At 44.6% G+C, this 21121-nt stretch overlaps 1 protein-coding gene across 1 annotated transcript in view; it reads left to right on the plus strand.

The window, feature by feature from the left end:
* SNX4 (sorting nexin 4) overlaps positions 1-11646 on the plus strand; it is a 54400-nt gene extending 42754 nt beyond the window's left edge. The window contains exons 11-14 of the mRNA XM_006154591.3: positions 282-381; positions 3692-3837; positions 5709-5823; positions 11242-11646. Coding sequence (XP_006154653.1) covers positions 282-381; positions 3692-3837; positions 5709-5823; positions 11242-11289 — 409 coding nt within the window. The 3' untranslated portion in view covers positions 11290-11646. The remainder of the gene's footprint in view (positions 1-281; positions 382-3691; positions 3838-5708; positions 5824-11241) is intronic.
* Positions 11647-21121: the final 9475 nt, after the last annotated feature.

Consider the following 21121-nt stretch of genomic DNA (forward strand, 5'->3'; position numbering starts at 1 on the left):
GTGCACTCAGTCATGAACAGAAGAAAAACCATTTCTATGCATGTAATAATGGTATGCCTTTTGAGAAACGTTGCTGTTATCTAGAAAGCTGGTTTTTGGTGTTAGGCATATATAACCTTTCTGTGCCTTGGTTCTGCTACATTTTATACTTGAACATTGTGGGCACCCAGGTTCTGACATGGTGAGACTCGGAAGTGTCCTCCCTCTACCTTTGAACAAGTGTCTTCACATGTGAGAAGAGAAGCCACAGGGTTAAATGCAGCACTGGTTTTCGTTCCCAGGGCGGTGTGCAGGAAACACGAACTCATGCAGTATGATCTGGAGATGGCGGCTCAGGACCTGGCCTCCAAGAAGCAGCAGTGCGAGGAGCTGGCCACCGGGGTGAGTGCTTCGTCTTCAGTGTCGCTGTCGCGAGCCTCTGTGCAGTCAGCCGCAATTACAGCGTCAGGACACCCGCACCTGTACAAGGGGATAGTTTCTGAGCAACTTATAATTCTTTGGTAGCTATCTTGATATAAAAACAAGCAAGCCAAGTTTTATTTTTAGATATGAAAGATGTACTATACAGTATTTTAAGAAATGTTGTCAATTCTGCTCTGTGTAATTTATATCATTCAGTTTCTGGTTAAATCCAAGGAAAAAAACAGAATGGAGAAAATTCGGGCTTGCCATATGACCTGGTGGTTAAGGGAGTCAGGTCCCACATGGCCAGTCCTGGCCCTTATGGCTTGAAAAACACACTGGATGTGTGTGAGTGTGTGTGTGTGTGTGTGTGTGTGTGTGTGCGCGCGCGCCTACCCAGAATCCTGACAGGATAGAAAAATGGAGAAGGGATTATGCCGTGATCGTGCCCTGCTGTGGGTAGTTTTTCCCTTTGCCTTTCTGAGTCTCTCTCTCTGGTGAGCACACGCACCTTCTTGGCAAATTGAAAAAAAGGGGAGGTGTGCAATTCTAAATGAACTTAATCAGATGGAAAATTTCCAGGTAAAAGTAAGTTATTTCTTGCTTTATATTAATGGTCATAGTTTTAGAAAATACTTTTTGATGTAGAAAATTGATAAAATTCAGAAGTCAGATGGTGGCACAGCAGTAACACTTGGGAAGGTCCAGGGTTTTTGTCACAAGACCTCTCTGTGGTCTTAAGATAAAATTAACAGAGAACTATGGAAATAAACCAAACCAAAGAAGCACCTTAATAATCTGTATAACTCACATTGAAATGTGGGCTTCTGATCAAACAGAATGCCTAGACCTAAGTGTTGCAGGGTGGCCTCAAGCCTCACTGCTCTACATTTTTTAAATTTTAATTTCAAGACCAGCAGATTGTATAGTGGTTATGTAACTGGACTCCCACGTGGCCGACAGCAGTTCGAGTCCTAGACCCAGCAGCTTGAAACTCAGGCTGGGAACATGTGCATGTGTGCCCAAAATCCCGAGAGGAGAATAGAGGAGAAGGGATTGTGGTGTGGCCTTCCCTGCTGGGGGTGAGGGGTGGTGGAGTGGTGATTTCTCACTTTCTGTCTCTCTGTCTCTCCATAGCAAAAATCTCTCTTTAAATTTTTTTTTTTTTAAATTTCATTTCTTTCATCAGAGAGCTTAAGAGAGCACATGTGAAGGAGAGAGAAAGACAGCTTCAGTGGGATCTGATCACACCCCAGTCCCCTTCCTTCAGTCCCCCAGCTAGTCAGGATCATATGCACTCAGCAAATTTCCGGTTGACTTGGGATCTGATCTGGTGGTCAGCTAGGTGGCTTCCAGAACTGCGTATCAGTGTGCTGCTGCCTGTGCTGCCGCAGTGGGGCCTCCTCACCCTCTCGAATTTATTGAGGGACACACTTTTCCCTTCACATATAGGAAGCAAGCTCCCTGAATTTGGCCTGGGAAGTTCCCCTGAGTTTTAAAAACAACCCAAGGCCTAGTCCGTGAGTATTAGGAGGCCAGTGGTGCCTGCACGTAAGCTAAAGGAAAAGTGGCGAGTGTTTCCTACTTCCCTTTTTTATTGTGGTAAAATACACATGCTTTCATCCTGACTCGTTTTTTTTTTTTTTTCTTGAGAGGTTTTAGCTATAGGACGCTTGCGCTCGCCAGCCAGACAGAGAGAGACATAGAGACAGAAAGCGAGAAATCACCCCCAGGGGGGATGGTCACGCCGCAATCCCTTCTCCATTCTCCTCTCGGGATCTTGGGCACGCACGCACACGTGCCCCACGTGAGTTTTAAGCCACCAGGTCTGGGGCGCGAACCACAGTCCACTACGTGGGAGTCCAGCAACATAGCCATTACGCTAACTGCTGGTTCCCCATCCTGACTCGTTTTAAAGTGCATAGTTCAGTTATATTAAATATATTCACACTGTTGTGCCACCAGTTTATAGAATTCTGTACCCATTGTCACCCTGAAATAAAAAGGTCTGACCAGAGCTTGTCAAATTAGCAAAGAGTTAATTCAAGGTCAGCTTTTAAGTGTGTACAGTTGGGGGATTATAGTCCTTGATAACCAGTAGTCAGCACTCAGAAATGGCAGAATTCAGAGTCATTTTTATGGCCAAAAAAAAAAAAAACCAAGAGATTGGGAGAAGAGGTTACAGGGTCGTTTGTCAGGGATTTGGACTGGGACAAGTCAGCTAGCAAGACGCCTTGTAGGAAGGGGGTTGGGTGACTCACGAAGTGCAGTCAGGTGTCATCCCGGGATCTGGGAAGAAAAGGGAAGCATGGCAGCTATGGTTAGCTTTAGAGTTTGCATGTTCTTATCACAGACACACATCACAAGGTGGGGTGACAGTTAGCTGGGAAGGCTCACAACATCTACCTAGAACAAATACAGAGTGGGTTAAAACCTCAAAAACAAGCGAGGCATGTCTGTAGCCCAGTTTCCCATACCCTTGTGGCCAAGTGAGTTTGTCGAAAATGCCCAGTCCATCTTGTTACATTTCACACCATTACACAGCTGCCCACCCTCTCCATGGCACCACCATTCTGCTGCCTGCCTCTGTTTTTGGCTGCTCAGGTATCTCGTGCACATGGAATCATACAGTGTGTGTCCTTTCTTTTTGGGGGGTTGCTATAGGAATGTGTACTCACCATAGGGAGAAAGAGGGGTGGCCACATCCCAATCCCTTCTCCATTCTCTTCGTGGGATTTTGGGCACATCCGCACACAAGCCTGGTGTAATTGTAAGCTGCCAGTCCGGGACTCTAACTGTGCTGCCAGCCAGGTGGGATCCAGCGGCCTTAACCTCCACACCGTCTGCCAGCTCCGTTTATGTTCTGTGACTGGCTTATTTCATTTAGCATAATGTCCTCAGGTTCATTCGTTGTTGAGGCATGACTCAAAATTTCCTTTCTTTTTATGGCTGGGTAATATTCTATTGGGCGTATGTGCTACATTTGTTTTATTCTTTGTTGTTTCTTTTTTGAGATTTTTTCCATGGGGTACATGTGCTCACTAGAGAGAGACACAGTGAGAGAGAAAGTAAGAAATCACCCCCCAGGTAGTGGCCGTGCTGCAGTCCCTTCTCTTCCATTCTCCTCTCAGGGTTTTGGGCACGCATGTACACATACTCCAGTGTTATGTTCAGGCTGCCAAGTCCGGGTCTTGAACCATGGTGGGCCATGTGGGAGTCAGCCGCCTTAACCAGCATTCCACCTGCTGGCCTCACATTTGGTTAATTCTTCATTTCTCATTCCTTTTAGACGGTGAGAACATTCTCTTTGAAGGGAATGACTACCAAGCTCTTCGGTCAAGAAACTCCGGAACAGAGAGAAGCCAGAATAAAGGTGCTAGAAGAGCAGATAAGTGAAGGTGAACAGCAGCTGAAGTCTAAGAATTCGGAAGGCAGGTAAAAGTGCTAAGATGTTTTACAAAGCTGGACTTGGAGACCAGATGGCGATCGTTTCTCATAACAGTTTCTAGTTTCATAGCATCCATGGGCATAGGCTGTTCTAAAATGTGTTGATTACGTTCCTAAGGAATCTGAGTTGTCAAAAATCATGTTACAGAAATAGTTGTTTTAATGTGGGGGAAACAGGAAGAAGAGAATTTCTACTTCATAATATTATTTTCCTGAACTTTTCACGATTTCTGTAATTTTCACATTTCCTCCGCCCTTTCTTCACCTCCATTTAACAAAAGCCTAACCATTCTTCAGTGGCCAGCTCGAGTGTTATCATTGTGATGCCTTTCCTCACCCTCTCAGGCTATCCCAGCACCTCCGTCACGTCCAGGATGGCAGGGGTTTTGTTTGTTTGTTTGTTTGTTTGTTTTTAAGAATTATTTATATAGGGACCAGCAAATGGTATAATAGTTATGTTGCTGGACTCCCATGTAGTCAACTGCGGTTCGAATCCTGGATCCAGTAGCTTAAAACTCATGCTGAGGGAACCAGCAGTTCGCGTAATGGCTATGTCGCTGGACTCCCACATAGTCGACCGCGGTTCGTGTCCTGGACCTGGTGGCTTAAAACTCACGCTGGGCGCGTGTGTGTGCATGCCCAAGATCCCGAGAGGAGAATGGAGGAGAAGGAATTGTGGCGGACCATCCCCCCTGGGGAGTGATTTCTCACTTTCTGTCTCTATGTCTCTGTCTGTCTATCTGGCGAGCGCACATGCCCTATAGCAAAGAAAAAAAAAAAAAACCTCTCCAAAAACTCATGCTGAGCATGCGCATGTATGCCCAAAATCCTGAGAAGAGAATGGAGGAGGAGGGATTGTGGCGTGGCCATCTCCTGGGGGGGGGCGGTGATTTCTTGCTTTCTGTCTTTCTCTTCCCCAGCAAGTGCATGCACCCTATAGCAAAAATTCCTTTAAAAAAAAAGTTATTTATTTAAGTTTATTTATCACTATTATTATTTTTAAAATCCACAACAGGGCACATATGCTCATGAGAGAGAGAGAAAGTAACACAGCAAGACTCCAGGTCTGGGACTTGAACCGTGGTTGGCCATGTGGGGATCCATTGTTTTAACCATCACGCCACCTGTTAGCCCCAGGGTGGCAGTTTTGTATTGGGTGCTTGGTGGTTCTGTGTTAGCACCCCCACCTAGATTAATAACCCTTCAAAACCGGTGTACACGTCTTGTGTTTATGTCGTAACGCCTTGCATTGAGTGTGTGGCATATAATTATCCCATAAATATTTCTAGAAATTCCAGAGATCTGTTTTATCTGTTTGGCTCATTTTCTTGTTTTTACCTGACAGTGAGTAGACCAAGGCGCACCAAGAGTACATCATTGGTTTAGAGGTGGTTTTGTTCATTTTTAAGTTTTGTTAACTTGGTGAATAGAGTTAAAAAAACAAATGCCTCTAAGACTTTAAAAATTTTAGTTGTCATTTAAAGCAAGTACATGCAAAATGTGATTTGGAAACCAGATCGTAAGAGTATATGTTTTCCAGTGACCCCGAGGAGGCACTTCATTATGGGACGTGTTGGGCTTTTAAGCTGGTTCAGGAAAGCCACCTATATCTGTTTTATAGGAATAACTCAAATGTGGATCCTTGTGGCAGAAACAGGCTATTCAAACAATGGGAGAATGTAAGACTGTCTCTGCCTTTTCCCTCACTGTAGTTTTTAGGAAAAGATAAAGTAGAACCGTGTTATACAGGCAGTAGCTTTTTCCTTTATATAGGTAATACCCAAGTCAAATGGGAATGGTTAGTTGCTTTTATAATATACATTTTATTTAAATATTAATGACTGTACCTTTTATTTCAGAGAATTCGTGAAAAATGCGTGGGCTGATATTGAACGCTTCAAAGAACAAAAGAACCACGACTTGAAGGAGGCCCTCATAAGCTATGCAGTCATGCAGATCAGCATGTGCAAGAAGGTGGGTTTGGGGCTCTGTGCCAGAACAGGTATACTCACAAGTGCTCACACTTTTCTTTAAAATTAGTCCTCTTATTTGGACCACAAGTTTTTTCATTTTAATTTTTATTCTTTGTCCCTTGCAGAACGTTTCCCAAGGTCTCTACTTAATTTTAAAGGAAATGTTAAAACAATCATGTCGATTACTTGACATGAATGAATCTTAACTCTTCTAAAGTGTAAAATTTGTTTGCACACCTATAATTCATATTTGAACATTTATGCCAACAGCATCACATTGATTATATAATGGTCTTGGATGGACAGTAAAATGCTGTTCTGAACAGGTTATACTTTGACCGAAAATAGCTGACATTTAGGGAAAATCTGGTTATGATATGCCTTGTTGGTAAAGTGGTAAGTCTTCTATGTCACATACATCCATGGTGGAAGATAGGAACATTGAAGATTGTTTTGGTTAAAATAAGTGTTAGGGCAATGGTAGAAACCATCTAAAATACTGTGTTTTTGTAATTTGCCAAAGGTCATGTCCACTGGGTTGGGGGGTATTGAGAAGGCATCTCCCACGGGGGATAGTCATACAATTCCCTCTCCTCCTTTGGGAATTTAGGGTGCACGTATATACCTGCCTGGCATGTTTTCCAAGCTGCAGGATTTGTGACCCAAACTTGCAGTTAGCCTTTACCAGCACACCTACAGCTAACCCTAAAATGCTGTTTTTAAGAAGAAAATAGACATTTCTCTTTTTTTTTTTAAGAATTATCTATTTATTTATCATCTATCTATCTATCTATCTATCTATCTATCTATCTAACCAGAGAGTGACAGAGAGAGAGGGAAAGTAAGAAAGCAAGCCACCAGGTCCAGAACGCAAACCACAGGCAGCCAGGTGGGAGTCCAGTGCTCTTAACCACCACGCCACCCGTTGGCCCCCAAAATAGGCTTTTCTTGACCTTGATTTCATGGGCTGAAATCTGCCAGTGTGCCTATCGCTACCGGCTTCATGTTTGTCTAACATGTCATAATTTATCAGTGCTGTAGCTTGTGTTCGCTCAGTAAGTCACGTAATAGATGAATCCCCATGTTAATGAAGACCTTGTTAGAGGGAAAGTAAGAAAGCAAGCTACCAGGTCTGGGACTTGAACTGTGGTCGGCCATGAGAGAGTCTAGAGCCCTTAACCACCACACCACCTGCCAGGCCCATATAATCTTTTCTTTACAAATTAAGTGCCCAAAATCAAGCTTAACCTCAGTTTTCTTGGATAAATATGGGTATCTATATTTTATTTATATATTAACTTTAAAAATACACTTCATTTTTTTTTTTTTGGAGAGATTTTCACTGTAGGGCGCGTGCGCTCGCCAGACAGACAGAGAGAGACATAGAGATAGAAAGCGAGAAATCACCCCCCAGGGGGGATGGTCACGCCGCAATCCCTTCTCCTCCATTCTCCTCTCGGGATCTTGGGCACGCACGCACACGCGCCCGGCGTGAGTTTTAAGCCACCCGGTCCGGGACGTGAACCGCGGTCGACTACGTGGGAGTCCAGCGACATAGCCATTACGCTAACTGCTGGTTCCCAAAAATACACTTCATTTTAACATCAGCTGTTTGAAGTGTTAATGGAATATAATCAGATAACTAAGCTATAGTAGTAATAAACCAATATAAAAAATGTAGTAATGAAAAAGCATTTAAAGGCCAACCCACAGCATGATGGTTATGGTGACTGGTTCCACATGGCTAACTGCAAGGTTCCAGTCCCAGACCTGGTGGCTTGGGAGACACACTGGGCTCATGTGCATGTGTGTCCAAAGTCCTGACAAGATGGAAGAGTGGAGGAGAGGGGATTGCAGCCTGATCATTCCCTGCAGGGGGCGGTGCTTTCTATTTTCTTTCTCTCTCCTTCTCTCCCTATACTCTCTCCCCATCACTCCCCAGCAAGTGCATATGCCTTTGGCAAAATTTTAAAAAAGCCTTTAAGGGGGTGGCAGGTGACGTGGTGTTTAAGGGCGCTGGACTCCCACATGGCTGGCCATCGTTCTTGCCCCAGACCTGGCAGCTTGCTTTCTCACTTTCTTTCTTTCTCTCTCTCCCCCAGTTTGGTCAAATTTAAATAAATAAATAAATAAATAAATAAAGGTAAATAAAAATAATCATTCTTTTTTAAAAAAAGCATTTAAAAGGGAAATAAAACTTCTGGGTATTTTGTGGTCAGTCTTTTTGATAGCGAAATGTCTAATTTATTGAATAAGGCTGAAGCTTTTTAAAAAATGCTTAATTAACTTTTTTTGAGATCTGGACATTTAATGAGTATAAAACAACATATTCAACCTCACTAGAAATCAACAGAAATAAACTGGAACAATAGAAGACCTTCATGTCTTTGTGCACACAGCAGTGGCAAATGCCCGCGTGCACCAGAAGATAAGTATAACAATGCTCATGTCAGTGAAAACCTGAAAACCCAAACACTCACAATACAGAGAAGTGATCCACCCCGTGGAATCTTCCACAGCAGTGAAAGGTACAGCTACATCCAACATGAATAGATACTACACATCATCTTCGGTGAAGTGCAGCTATCTCAGGTTCGGGAACAGGCAGGTGAATCTGTGTGGGTACGAGCCAGTCTTGGACAGGAGGGGAATGCGGAGAGGAAGCACAGGAAGCCCTCTGGGTGCTGTACGGACTTTTTTATTCTATGGGAAGGACCCGGAGAGTCTGGAGAACACAGATCTGTGAGGAGTAGTGGGCTGATTAATGCTGACTTTCCCAGTTCGGATTCACCTGCTACTGTAAGTGTGAACTCAGACCCTCTTCACTGGCTTCCTGACACCGGGTTTGGGAGATTGGCAACTCCCACATAACCTTCAAGGTCTTTCTGTTGGGCTACTTTGTAAAGAAGACATTTCCATCATTCCAGTGTTCCGGATTCCTACAGAACAAATCCACAGAGGAGCAGGAAGTAAGGAATTCTGAGAATCGCAATGACACGTCTAGTCCAAGCAGGAGAGCCAGACCCACCGGCACAGCCATGGTGCTGCAGTTGACCCTCCTCTCTTTGGCAGCAGCGGATCTCACACTCAGATGCCTATTTAATGTTTAAGCTACTTTGTATTTGTAGCTTTTTAAAATTATTATAAAAATAACATATACGCATTCTAAAAAATTCAAATAATCCAGGAGCATTTTAAGTAAAAATTTCTCTCCCGTCTTGAAAATCCCTTTTTATGAAAAAAAAATTTTTTTTAGAGGCTTTTGCCTTAGGATACTTGTTCTCATCAGAGAGAGAGAGAGACAGACACAGTGAGAGGGAAAGTGAGAAATCACCCCTGGTGAGGATGGCCACACCACAGTGCCTTCTCCTCCATTCCCCTTCCAGAATCTCGGGCCGCATGCACAGTGCCTGGTGTGAGTTTCAAGCCACTAGGTCTGGGACTCGAACTGTGGTCGGCCATGTGGGAGTCCAGCAACATAACCTCTATACTGTAAAATCCTTTTTTAAAAACTCACTCAGGGAGCCAGCAGGTGGCATGGCACTGGACTCCCATATGGCTAATGACGGTTTGAGTCCAGGTCGTGGCAGCTTGCTGTCTCACTTCCCCTTTCTCTCTCTCTTTGGTCAAATTAAATAATAATAATAACAATAATAATAAATGAAATTAAACACCAACAAAAACCCTCACTGGGGCTGGCCCTGTGGCCAGGTGGTTAAGGCTGCTAGATCTCACATGGCTGACCATGTAGTTCAAGTCCTGGACCCAGCAGCTTGAGAAATAGGCCAGGTGCATATGTATGCGTGCCCCAAATCCCAAAAGGATGGAGAAATGGAAAAGAGATTGCAGCGTGACCATTCCCCATGTGGGGTGCTTTCTTCTCTCTCTGTCTGGCAAGCACATGTGCCCTCTAACAAAAAACAAACAAACAAAAAAAACCCTCAATTTTACACTTTTATAGTTATCCTTCTTGGTTTAAAACAAAATATACACTTTTCTCCTGTCAAAATCAGGATGTATTTATTATATATGTGGGTTAGTGTGCACAGGGTTTGCTTTTTCACTTGCTGTGTCATGGGTTTATGTTGACAGTGCATGAGAACTATCTTCTCTAACATGCTCTGTTAGATACTACTAGTTTCTCCAGCTAATCTGAGATTGTTTCAAAAGAATGTTTGTTTTTTATTCATTTATCAACTTTTCATATCTGCCAAGCTGGGAAACTAAAAGAATTTGTACCTTATTTATTGAAAAAAAGTGTTTGTTTTTGTGACTATTTCCTTAGGTTGTACTGTTACATCTTTATAGGCATACGTTTTCATTTTAAGTCTAGGAAAGCCATCTATCGCTTTGGGCTAGAATGCCAGGGGTCAGCAGGCAGTTAAAGTGCTGGACTTTCACATGGCCGAACACAGTTTGAGTCCCAGGCCCAACAGCTTGAAAATCACACCAGATAGGGACCAGCAGTTAGCTTAATGGCTATGTCACTGGACTCCCACGTAGTTGACTGCGGTTCGCGTCCCAGACCTGGTAGCTTAAAACTCACACCGGGTGCGTGTGCGTGCGTGCCCAAGATCCCAGGAGGAGAATGGAGGAGAAGGAATTGCGGCGTGGCCATCCTCCCGTGGGGTGATTTCTCGCTTTGTGTCTCTCTCTGTCTCTCTCTGTCTGTCTCATGGGCCCTATAGCAACCCCCCCCCCCCAAAAAAAAAAAAAAAACACACACACCAGGTATATGTGTACCTGTGTGTCCAAGATCCCAAGAAGAGAATGAAGGAGAAGGGATTGTGGCATATGGCATAGCTGTCCCCCAGGGGCAGGGGGCGGGGGGGTTCTCACTTTCCCTCTCTCTGTTTCTCTCTCTCTCTCCCTTCCCCCAGTGAGTGCACGCACCCTGAGGTGAAAACTTAAAAAAAAAAAAAAAGTAGAATGCCAGAACCACTGAGAGGGAGTCGGTGATTTTTAATACTTAATTGGTTTTTACCCGAACTTTAGCTATTAGACTAGTAATTTAATATCTCAGTTTGTATTTCATTGTTAGACTAATAAAGCGTTTCCTTTTAAAACATTACAATGGAAAAACTGCTTGAAACTGTGTTTGCTTTACAAATAGAAACAATATGAATATGTGGTGTGAGTGAATGAATTATGATATGGACATCAAATACGCAGTTTTCCATGAAGTTAGAACTCTGCCTCCATTTTGAAGATCAGTTCGTGTCAGCTCTCTTACTTCACTAAGAGTAAAGTGCTTTATTCAGAGTACTAGGCCCTTATGTTAATCATTTCCAGAAACAGTATCCTATTTGCTGGGCTTCCTAGTTATTTGACAAAGCAAAACGTAGCATACCTGTAAGCCAAATACTTGGGTATTCAAAATCCTTCCAGAATCACATTTTAAAGTTTCTTTTGTTTTTAGGGAATTCAAGTCTGGACCAATGCTAAGGAGTGCTTTAGCAAGATGTGACCCTGTGAAAGGACTCTCAGTCTTCAATCAAAGTGCCCCAAAACAGAAGCACAAGTTCATAAATTTAAGTTGCTATCCAGTATATGTAAAAATACACAATAAGTTGAATAAATTCAACTTTCTTTAACTTGATTGTAGGTGTGTTACAATAGCACAAAAAGGATGTATTTTAATGACGATTAAACATTATAATTAGAGGTTTTGGGGACTGGTGCTGATTTTAAAAAGTTCATTTAATAACATAGCAACAGATAGTTCGTCGGGCCTCTGAACCATGACTCAGTGTCGGGATGTTCCCTTCCAGCCGACTTTCAGATATCTGAATGCAGGGCGTTTCTTCCTAAGACGGGACGCCTGTGGTTACTTGGTAAGACCCACTAGTTTGTTATTGGGGGGTATTTTTTCTTGCCTTATAGTTGAGCTGTTCGGTTTGACAAAGCTCAGCAGAAACTTGGAATAAAATTCTTCCACATTCATTGCTACCCCTGTAACACGTGCATATACTAGAAAATGCCTTCAATTTGTGTTTTACCAGAATTTTGATACAGGTCAGAAATTTCATACTGCCAACAAAGAGGACTCACCTTGTAGTTACAGAGTGGGATACATCGTTACGATCTAGGAATTGCTATACAGAAGGTTTTAATCGAGTATGTTACATAGAAGAATTAAAGTCTTCTCACGTAATTCTCAGCCTCAGTGGTGAGCCTGAATTTACTCTGCTGGCTCGCTCTGCTTGGCATTTCAGGGTACACGATGCAGCATTTCACTGTAGAAGATCCATGTGGTAAGCGTATGTTGCTATCTTCATTAGCATTCTTCTTTTCTATTGCTTGGCTGTAATTTTTGTAAAGGTAAATTATGTTGTTTTCTCATGTGCGTTCCCGTGGCATATGTTCAGAAGCCAGGCACCCTCATTTTGCTAGCTTTGCAGGATCTTAAATGTACACTCAGTTTCTAATGATGTTAAAAAAAAGTCTCCAGTACTGTTTAGTATTTCACTTTTTTACATGTTTAAAATGTTGCTGGTTTTTGTGCTGTTTGCCAGACTTACGCAATAAATAAATGAAATATTATGCTGATTTACAATTATTGTTACTTTCACAAAATAACCCATACATATTAGTAATTGATTAGTTCCACATAGAAATGATTCATGCTGCCTTAGGTTTTAAACTGCTTAGGTGTATATATTTGTCTTGCACCAGCAATGTTGATTTTTTAATCTGAAATATGAGCTTTGCTCTTTTGAACATTAAAATTGGTAGAAGCAGAAGTTACCTGTTTGAATACACGCTTCAGCCCATTGGATTATGTATGTCATCATGGCTGAGGAAGTAAAACATCTTCCACTTGGCATTTAAAAATCAGAAGTGGGGCCAGTAGGTGGCCTGGTGGTTAAAGCACTGGATTTCCCACATGTCCGACTCTGCGGTTTGAGTCCCAGGCCCAACGGCTTGAAAGTCATGCCAGACCCAGGTGTGTGTGCCCAGAATCCCGAGAGGAGAATGGAGGAGAAGGGACTGCAGCATGGCCACCCCTCCTAGATGGTGACTTCTCACTTACCCTGTCCCTGTCTCTCTAGTGAGTACATGCACCCTATAGCAGAAAGTTTTCTTTAAAAAAAGGTGAATTAGGACCAAAATTCTATTATATCCAAAATATATGACATACACCTGGTTGTATGTATAACTAGGAATATCTTGACTGGGGTTGATTTTGAAAATTGTTTTATACCACAATCATGTCCTAAAAACAGCAAACAGAAACCAGGGACCAGCAGATGGCGTAATGGCTATGTCATGGACTCCCATGTAGTTGACTGTGGTTCAAGTCCCAGACCCAGCATGTAAAATTCACATTGGGTATGTGTGCGTGCATGCCCAAGATCCCAAGAGGAGGGGCCGGCAGGTGGCATAGTGGTTAAAGGTGCTGGACTCCCTCATGGATGACTGCAGTTCCGAATCCTGGACCTGGCAGCTTGCTTTCTTACTTTCCCTCTTTCTCTCTGTCCCTCTCTGGTTAAATAGAAATAAATAAATGAAGTTTAAAAACCTGAGAGGAGAATGGAGGAGGAGGGATTGCAGTGTGGCCATCCCTCTGGGGGTGATTCTCTCTTTCTGTCTCTCTGCCAAGTGCACATGCCCTATAGCAAAAATCTCTCTTTAAAAAAAAATAAAAAACAATATGATGGAGGGCCAGCAGGTGGCGTGGTGGTTAAAGGGGCTGAATTCCCACATGCCACACCTGTGGGTTCGAGTCCCGGAGCTGGTGGCTTACCATTTCGCTTTCCCTTATCCTCATTCTCTGTCTCTTGTCTGGTCAAATTACAAATAAAGAACAACAAATGGAATTAAGTAAGTCTTAAAAAAAAAAAAAGAACAATATGATGGACATGTTCTTTGTATTATCTAGAGTAAGTATAAAGAAAATAAATATATATTCAGTAACCCATTTACATTTTTAAAATTCAGAAATCAAAATTGGCTATTAAAAAGTGGAAAGCGGGACAGCAGGTGGTATGGTGATGAGTCCTGGACTCCCACGTGACTGACTGTGATCTGGATCTTGGGCCTGGCAGCTTGCTTTCTCTCTCTCTGCTTCTCTCTGGTCAAATTGAATAATAATAAATTAATAATTCTTAAAAAATATTTTTAAAAAAAGTAGAAAGAGGGGCCAGCAGGTAGTGTGGTGGTTGGGGTGCTGAACTCCCACATGGCTGATCCTGGTTCAAGTCCCAGAACTGGTAACTTGTCACTTTCCCTCCCTCTCTGTCTCCCTCTGGTGAGCACACATGCCCTATAGCAAATTTAAATAATATAGATATTTTAAAGTGCAGAGAGTTCTCCAAAGAGAATTATAGAAAGATATATAAGGGACTTCATAAAGGAAAGGGCCAGCCAGTGGTATGGTGGGTAAGGTGGCGGGGCCCCACATGGTCCACTGCGGTTCAAGTCCTGGACCTAGTGACTTGTAAAATGTCAGGTGTGCGGCTGTGCATGCCCAACATGCTGACAGGAGGAATGGAGGAGAAGGGAATTCAATGTGACCATCCCCCATAGGGGGGGTGCTTTCTTAGTTTCCATCCTTTCTCTACTCAGTGCCTGCGCCATCTAGCAAATTAAAAAACAAAAAGTGTATGGAAAATAGAATTAAGTGTGAGTTTATTTTGGTGCAAAGAATTCTGAAATCCATGCATAGTTTTTTCAGAATATGTATTTTCCACATTAAGGAGACCTTGTGTGTAAACAACAGCTAAAGGAAAATGACTCGTTAAGTGCTTAGTGACAGAAGAAGATTTTGTCTTTTTAGTGCACTAGTGATGCAGTTGGCGTGGCATAGTTAACGCATTAAAAATCACCATATATGGAGCCAGCAGGTGCCATGGTGGTTAAGGTGTTGGGTTCCCACAGGACTGACCCAGTTTCAGGCCCGGACCTGGCACTTGAAAATTAGGCAGGGGGTGGGGATGGTGAAGGAGGGGTTGGCCAGCAGGTGACGGGGTGGTTACAGTGCTGGACTCCCACACAGCCGACCACCGTTTGAGGTCCGGGCCCAGTGACTTGGAAATCATGCCGGGCACATGTGGCTGCATGCCCAGGGTCCCAGGAGGAGCATGCAGGGGAAGGGACTGTGGTGATTTTTCACTTCCTTCTCACGATCTCTTTCTTTCTGGTGAGCTCACATGCTCTATGGCAAAAAACACAGGCACATGTGTGCTTGCTCAAAATCCGGAGAGGAAAACGGAGGAGAAAGGATTGCGGTGTGGCCATCCCCCTGCGGGGTGATTTCTCACTTTCCCTCTCATTGCGTCTGTCTCTGTCTCTCTCTAGCAAGTGTGCATGCCTTATGGCAAAAATCTCTAACAAATAAATAGAAATTGTCTTACAAGTGAGCCAGTAAGTGGTGTGGTGATTGAGTCAGCTAGTCCCACGGAGCCGACTGCATGGTTTGAGTTCCAGGCCCGGCAGCTCGAGAAACATGCTGGACACGTGTGTGCCCAAAATCTTGAGAGGAAATGGGGAGAAGGGACTGTGGTGCAGCCATACTCCCTGGGATATGTCTTCTAACTTTCCCTTTCTCTCTCTCTCTCCGGCCCTGCAGCAAATTACAAAACAAAATTAGTTTTTTCTTTACCAAATAGAAATATAATCACCAGCTATAATAGAGGTACAAGCAAAATATGATGTAATGGGACCAGTAGATGGCGCAATGGTTACATCACTGGACGCCCATGTAGTTGACCATGGTTCCAGTCCTAGACCCTGTGGCTTAAAACTCAGGCCAGGCGCGTGTCTCTGTGTGGCCAAAAGTCCCAAGTGAAGAATGGAGGAGAAGGGATTGCAGCATGACCATGCCCCCCAAGGGGTGATTTCTTGCTTTCTGTCTCTCTGCCTCTGTCTCTCTGGTGAATGCACATGCCCTATAGCAAAAATTTCTCTTAAAAATAAGAGGGGGAACCAGCAGTTAGCGTAATGGCTTTGTCGCTGGACTCCCACGTAGTGGACCACAGTTCGCGTCCCGGACCCGGTGGCTTAAAACTCACGCCAGGTGCGTGTGTGTGCGTGCCCAAGATCCCGAGAGGAGAATGGAGGAGAAGGGATTGCAGTGTGACCATCCCCCCTGGGGAGTGATTTCTTACTTTCTGTCTCTCTGTCTCTCTCTGTCTATCTGGCGAGTGCACATGCCCTATAGCGAAAAAATCTCTCCAAAAAAAAAATTTTTTTTTTTTTAAATAATAAAATAAAAATAAGAGGGACCAGCAGTTAGCGTAATGGCTATGTTGCTGGACTCCTACGTAGTCGACCGCAGTTGGGGTCCCAGACTCGATGGCTTAATCTCACACCAGGTGCATGTGCGTGCGTGCCCAAGATCCCGAGAGGAGAATGGAGGAGAAGGGATTGTGGTGTGGCCATCCCCTCTGGGGGATGATTTCTCGCTTTCTGTCTCTCTGTCTCTCTCTCTGTCTGTCTGGCAAGCGCACGCGCCCTATAGCAAAAACCTCTCCAAAAAAATAAAAAATAAAAAAATAAAAATAAGACAGAATGTGGACTGTGTTTGAAAACTACCGTTGAATTGGGACCAGCAGTTAGCGTAATGGCTATGTCGCTGGACTCCCACGTAGTCAACTGCGGTTCGCGTCCCGAACCCAGTGGCTTAAAACTCACGTCGGGCGCGTGTGCGTGCGTGCCCAAGATCCCGAGAGGAGAATGGAGGAGAAGGGATTGCGGTGTGACCATCCCCCCTGGGGGGTGATTTCTTGCTTTCTGTCTCTACGTCTCTCTCTGTCTGTCTGGCGAGCGCACGCGCCCTATAGCAAAAACCTCTCCCCTCCCCCCCCGCCAAAAAAAAATCAGGTATTGTGAAAGGTTCCAGTTAAAGATAGTGACTTAAATATGGCTTTATCTTTGCACCGCCTCAATTCCTCTGACGTAACAGTAAGGAATAATAATTTTGAAAAGGTTCTATCATGGGGCCAGCAGGCAGTATAGTGGTTAAGGTGTTGGATTCCCACATGGCTGACCATGGTTCAAGTCCCTGACCCAGCAGCTTGAAACACATTGGACGAGTGTGCGTACATGCCCAAAATCCCGAGAGGAGAATGGAGAAGGGACTGTGGTGTGGTCAACCCCCCTGGGGAGTGATTTCTCACTTTCTCTCCCCATCTCTCTCTGTCTCTCTAGCAAGAAAAAAAAAATCTCAAGAAAAAAGGTGCTATCTCAGTCTCACCCCATTGCTATAACAAAATACCTTAGGTTGGGTAATTTATAAACAATAGAAATTCATTTCTCAACATATCTGGAGGCTGGGAAGTTCAAGATCAAGGCACTAGCAGATCCGTGTCTGATGAGGGTCCGTTCCTCATAAATGACACTTCCTCTGTGTCCTCGCCTGGCTGGAGGGATGGAAGGACCAAACAGACCGCCAAGCTGTCTTATAGGGACACTGGTCCTGTTCATGAGGGCAGAGCTCCTAACCAACTCCTAAAGGCCCCATGACATTACATTGGGGATTAAGTTTCCTTCATTTTTATTAATTTTAATTTTCCAGTTTGATAAGAGAGACAGACAGAGAGGGAAAGTGAGAAAGCAAGACACCATGTCTGGGATTTGACCATGGCCGACCATGTGGGAGTCCAGTGCTTTTAACCACCACGCTACCTGCCGGTCCCTCATTTTAATTTTTTTTTATTGCCAGAGGGCTCATGCTCTCACCAGAGAGAGAGAGAAAATTACCCCCCCCCGATTAGGGTGTGGTCATGCCACAGTTTTCCTTGGTTTCTCCATCCTGTTGAGATTTTGGACACACACATATGTGCACACACACACACAGTGTGGTTTCCAAGCAGCCAGGAGCAGGATTCACTGTAGTCAACCATGTGGGCCCAGCTTCCTTAACCACTATGGCATAGAGCTGCGAGGGATTAAGTTTTGTTTTTAAGAATTATTTATTCAATTCTATTTATCATTATTACTTAATTTGACCAGGGGGTAGTGAGAAAGCAAGGCACCAGGTCCAGGCTTGCCATGGTGGGCCACATGGGAGCCCTGCATCACCACGCACCTGCCAGCCCGGGGTTAAGTTAGCATGCATTTTGGAGGGACGCGAACATTGACACCATAGCAGGCACCAGCCATGACCGATAAGGGAACGGAAGAAAAGACAGCAGCTGCACAAGAAATGCTCACAGCATTTTAGAACATTCAAGAGGCAACGGCCAGCCACAGCGCGGCACAGCAGCCGCACAGCGCCTGGGCCATGTGAGAAGGCCTGAGGGCCCGTCCTGCGTCTTCCTGTGTGCCTGGTGCACGTTCTCGCGCACGGTCCTGGCTGCTGAGGATTGCAGAGTGAAGACACCTCCCTCTCTCTGTTCCTCCCTCTCTCATGGGGGAAAAAAAGGGGATGAAAGAGACAGAGAGCAAGTGAGTTAGCCAAATGGTGGCAGCTGAGACGCAAGTGCCTCTGCTGTGCCTGGGAACACTAACGTGAAGCAAGCTGGTCCGTGCAGGACATCCCAGAGCCGGAGCCGGAGGAGACATAGGCTTGCCCACGGGAATGGGCTGGGGAAAGCCTCTACAGAGGGCAGTCAGAATCCCGGGTCCTCTCTTTCTCCCTAGGCACATTAACATGAATTTCAGGTTAGTAAGATGTTTCAGGAAAAGCTGGGACCAGCAGCTGGCAGAATGGCTATGTCGCTGGACTTGAATGTAGTTGACCGCGGTTCAAGTCCCGGACCTGGTGGCTTAAACTCGCCCTGGGCACATGTACGTGCATGCCCAAGATCCCGAGAGGAGAATGGAGGAGAAGGGATTGCGGTGTGACCATCCCCCCTGGGAGGTGATTTCTCACTTTCTGTCTCTCTCTTTCTGGTGAGGGCACGTGCCCTATAGCAAAAAACTCTCAAAACAAACAAAAAAAGATGTTTCAGGAGAAGCATTTAATTCAAAGAATTGCCATCAGAATAGTGTCAAGCTTCTTAATAGAACATGTCTTACTTGCCAGAAGAGACTAGAGTAAGGCCTTTAGAATTCTAAAGAAAAGCCATTTCCAGCCTGCGGACCAAACTGTCAATCAAGTGTGAGGCAAACAAAGACGATTTTCCATGCGCAGGCGCAGTGCCTCCTCCTCGCCTGCGCACCTTTCTCAAGGAGCTCCTGGAGGGCGTGGCTCACCAGAGCAGGAGCACAACCCAAAGTGAGAGGATCCCGGAGACAGGGGCGAGCAGATGGGTGTGCCCGGCCCGGGTGAAGAGCAGACCCAGGAAGGCTAAGTCCAGAGTGCAGCCAGCGGTGGCTCCGGCGGCAGATCCCGAGGAAGCAGGTATCGCAGACCTATGTGCGAGTCCGACGGAAGTGGAACGGCGCATTTGGAGCCCGTGGGAGCGGACGGATTTGGCTATAGATACGAGAATACGAAGCAATACAAATACAAGGCTGTTCTAATATTCAGGAGACAAGGAAATATTCTGCAAAAGAAAATCATAATCGAAACGCCCTACACAGCTTTTCAGTTTAAAATACTTACATAGTTAGAATAATGGGAACATGACAATGGGTGCATCTGAACACGGTGATAATGACAGCAGTTGTTAGAGGGCTGCTTGGGAGGGAGATAAAATACATAAATGTCTACGTATTTGAGGAACAAGCAGATGGTAAAATGGTTACGTTGCTGGATTCCCATGTAGTTGACTGCAGTTCAAGTCCTGGACCTGGTGGCTTAAACCTCACGCAGGGCAGGTGTGTGTGCGTGCCCCAAATTCTGAGAGGAGAATGGAGGAGAAGGGGTTGCAGTGTGGCCATCTCCCCTGGGGGTGATTTCTCGCTTTCTGTCTTTGTGTCTCTCTGGCGAGCACGCACACTCTATAGCAAAAATCTCTCTTTAAAAAAAAAAAAAAAAGTCTCCATATTCCATTCCAGTATATATCTCTGAATACATAGGGCACAGCGTCCAACTTGAAAAATCGACATAGCACTGGAAATATTGTTCAGAAATACAAAGATAAATGTTAAAAGAAACAGCTGGAAGAGTCAGAAGGGACAGGGGCTGGGGACTAGAAGTGGGGCCGCAAAGGGCTGCTGTTTCTCATTGTGCACAATTAAGTACCATTTAATTCCTATATTATGTGATATATAATGAATTAAAATTTAAAAAAATTAAACGAATTGACATTAACACGTGTCCCCCATATGGGTCAGCCAGGTGGTATGGTTAAGGCAGCTGGATCCCACATGGCCTAGTGCGCAGTTCGAATCCCACATCCAGAGGCATAAATTCGCTGAGCACATGTGCACGCCTGCCCAAAATCCCAAGAAGAGAATGGAGAAGAGATTACAGTGTGCCCATCCCTCTGGGGATGATTTCTGACTCTCCCTCTCACTTCCTCAGTCTCTGCGTCTCTCTGGTGAGCACATGAACCCTATAGAAAATGGACCAAAAAAACTTGTGCTCCTTAAAGAAGAAAAACCATGCAAGCTGCAGAACGGTGTGTATAGCACGAGTCGGTTATTAGTTGTTTATGGAGAGAGTTGGAGCCGGCCCTGTAGCCCAGTGTTAAGTGCTGTGCATGAGGACCCAGGTCTAACGTGGTCAGCCTGACTGGGACTCTGTCTCTGGGAAACCATGCCCGGCATGAGGCCTCGCACACAAATCCTGGTGGGATGGAGACATGGAGGGGAAAGGACCGTGACATCCATACCCATTTTTCTCTCTCTGCTGAAAGCACACACCCTCTGGCAGTTACAAAAAGCAGGTTGATTGTGTCGATCTGTGTGGGCATACGGTTGGAAAGTGGCAAGATGCCAATGGCTCACAATGGTTATGTGCAGGGTGTAGGCTGGAAGTCGGCAGGAATGGCAGCCTTTTTGCTTTAAGTATAAGAAAGTCTTCAAAAAGTTTGTAGAGGGCCAGTCATGGCACGGTGGCGAAGGTGACGGAATCCCACATGGCTGACTGTGTGGTTTGGGTCCTAGACCCAGCAGCTTGAAAAACATGCCGGATGCATACTTAGGCATACTGTAATGCCAAGAGGAGAATGGAGGAGATGGGACTGCAGCGTGGCCATCCCCCCTGAGGGGGTGATTTCTCACTTTTTCTCTCTCTCCCTTTAGCAAGTGCAGGAGCCCTATAGCAAACTAATAAAAAAAGGAAAGGTTGTAGAAAATGTATACGATGAAAAAATTATACATGAGTCTCAAAATTTGTTGCACCAAAATAAACTCATGCTTTAACCCCATTTTTCCACAGACTTTTTAAGTCCCCTCATATTTTTATACCACTGAAATTTTTATTCCAGTATGTATTGCTTAAATAATAAAAATAAATTTTTTAG

Source organism: Tupaia chinensis, unplaced genomic scaffold (genome assembly GCF_000334495.1).
Source record: "Tupaia chinensis unplaced genomic scaffold, TupChi_1.0 Scaffold000415_1, whole genome shotgun sequence".
Classification (NCBI taxonomy): domain Eukaryota; kingdom Metazoa; phylum Chordata; class Mammalia; order Scandentia; family Tupaiidae; genus Tupaia; species Tupaia belangeri.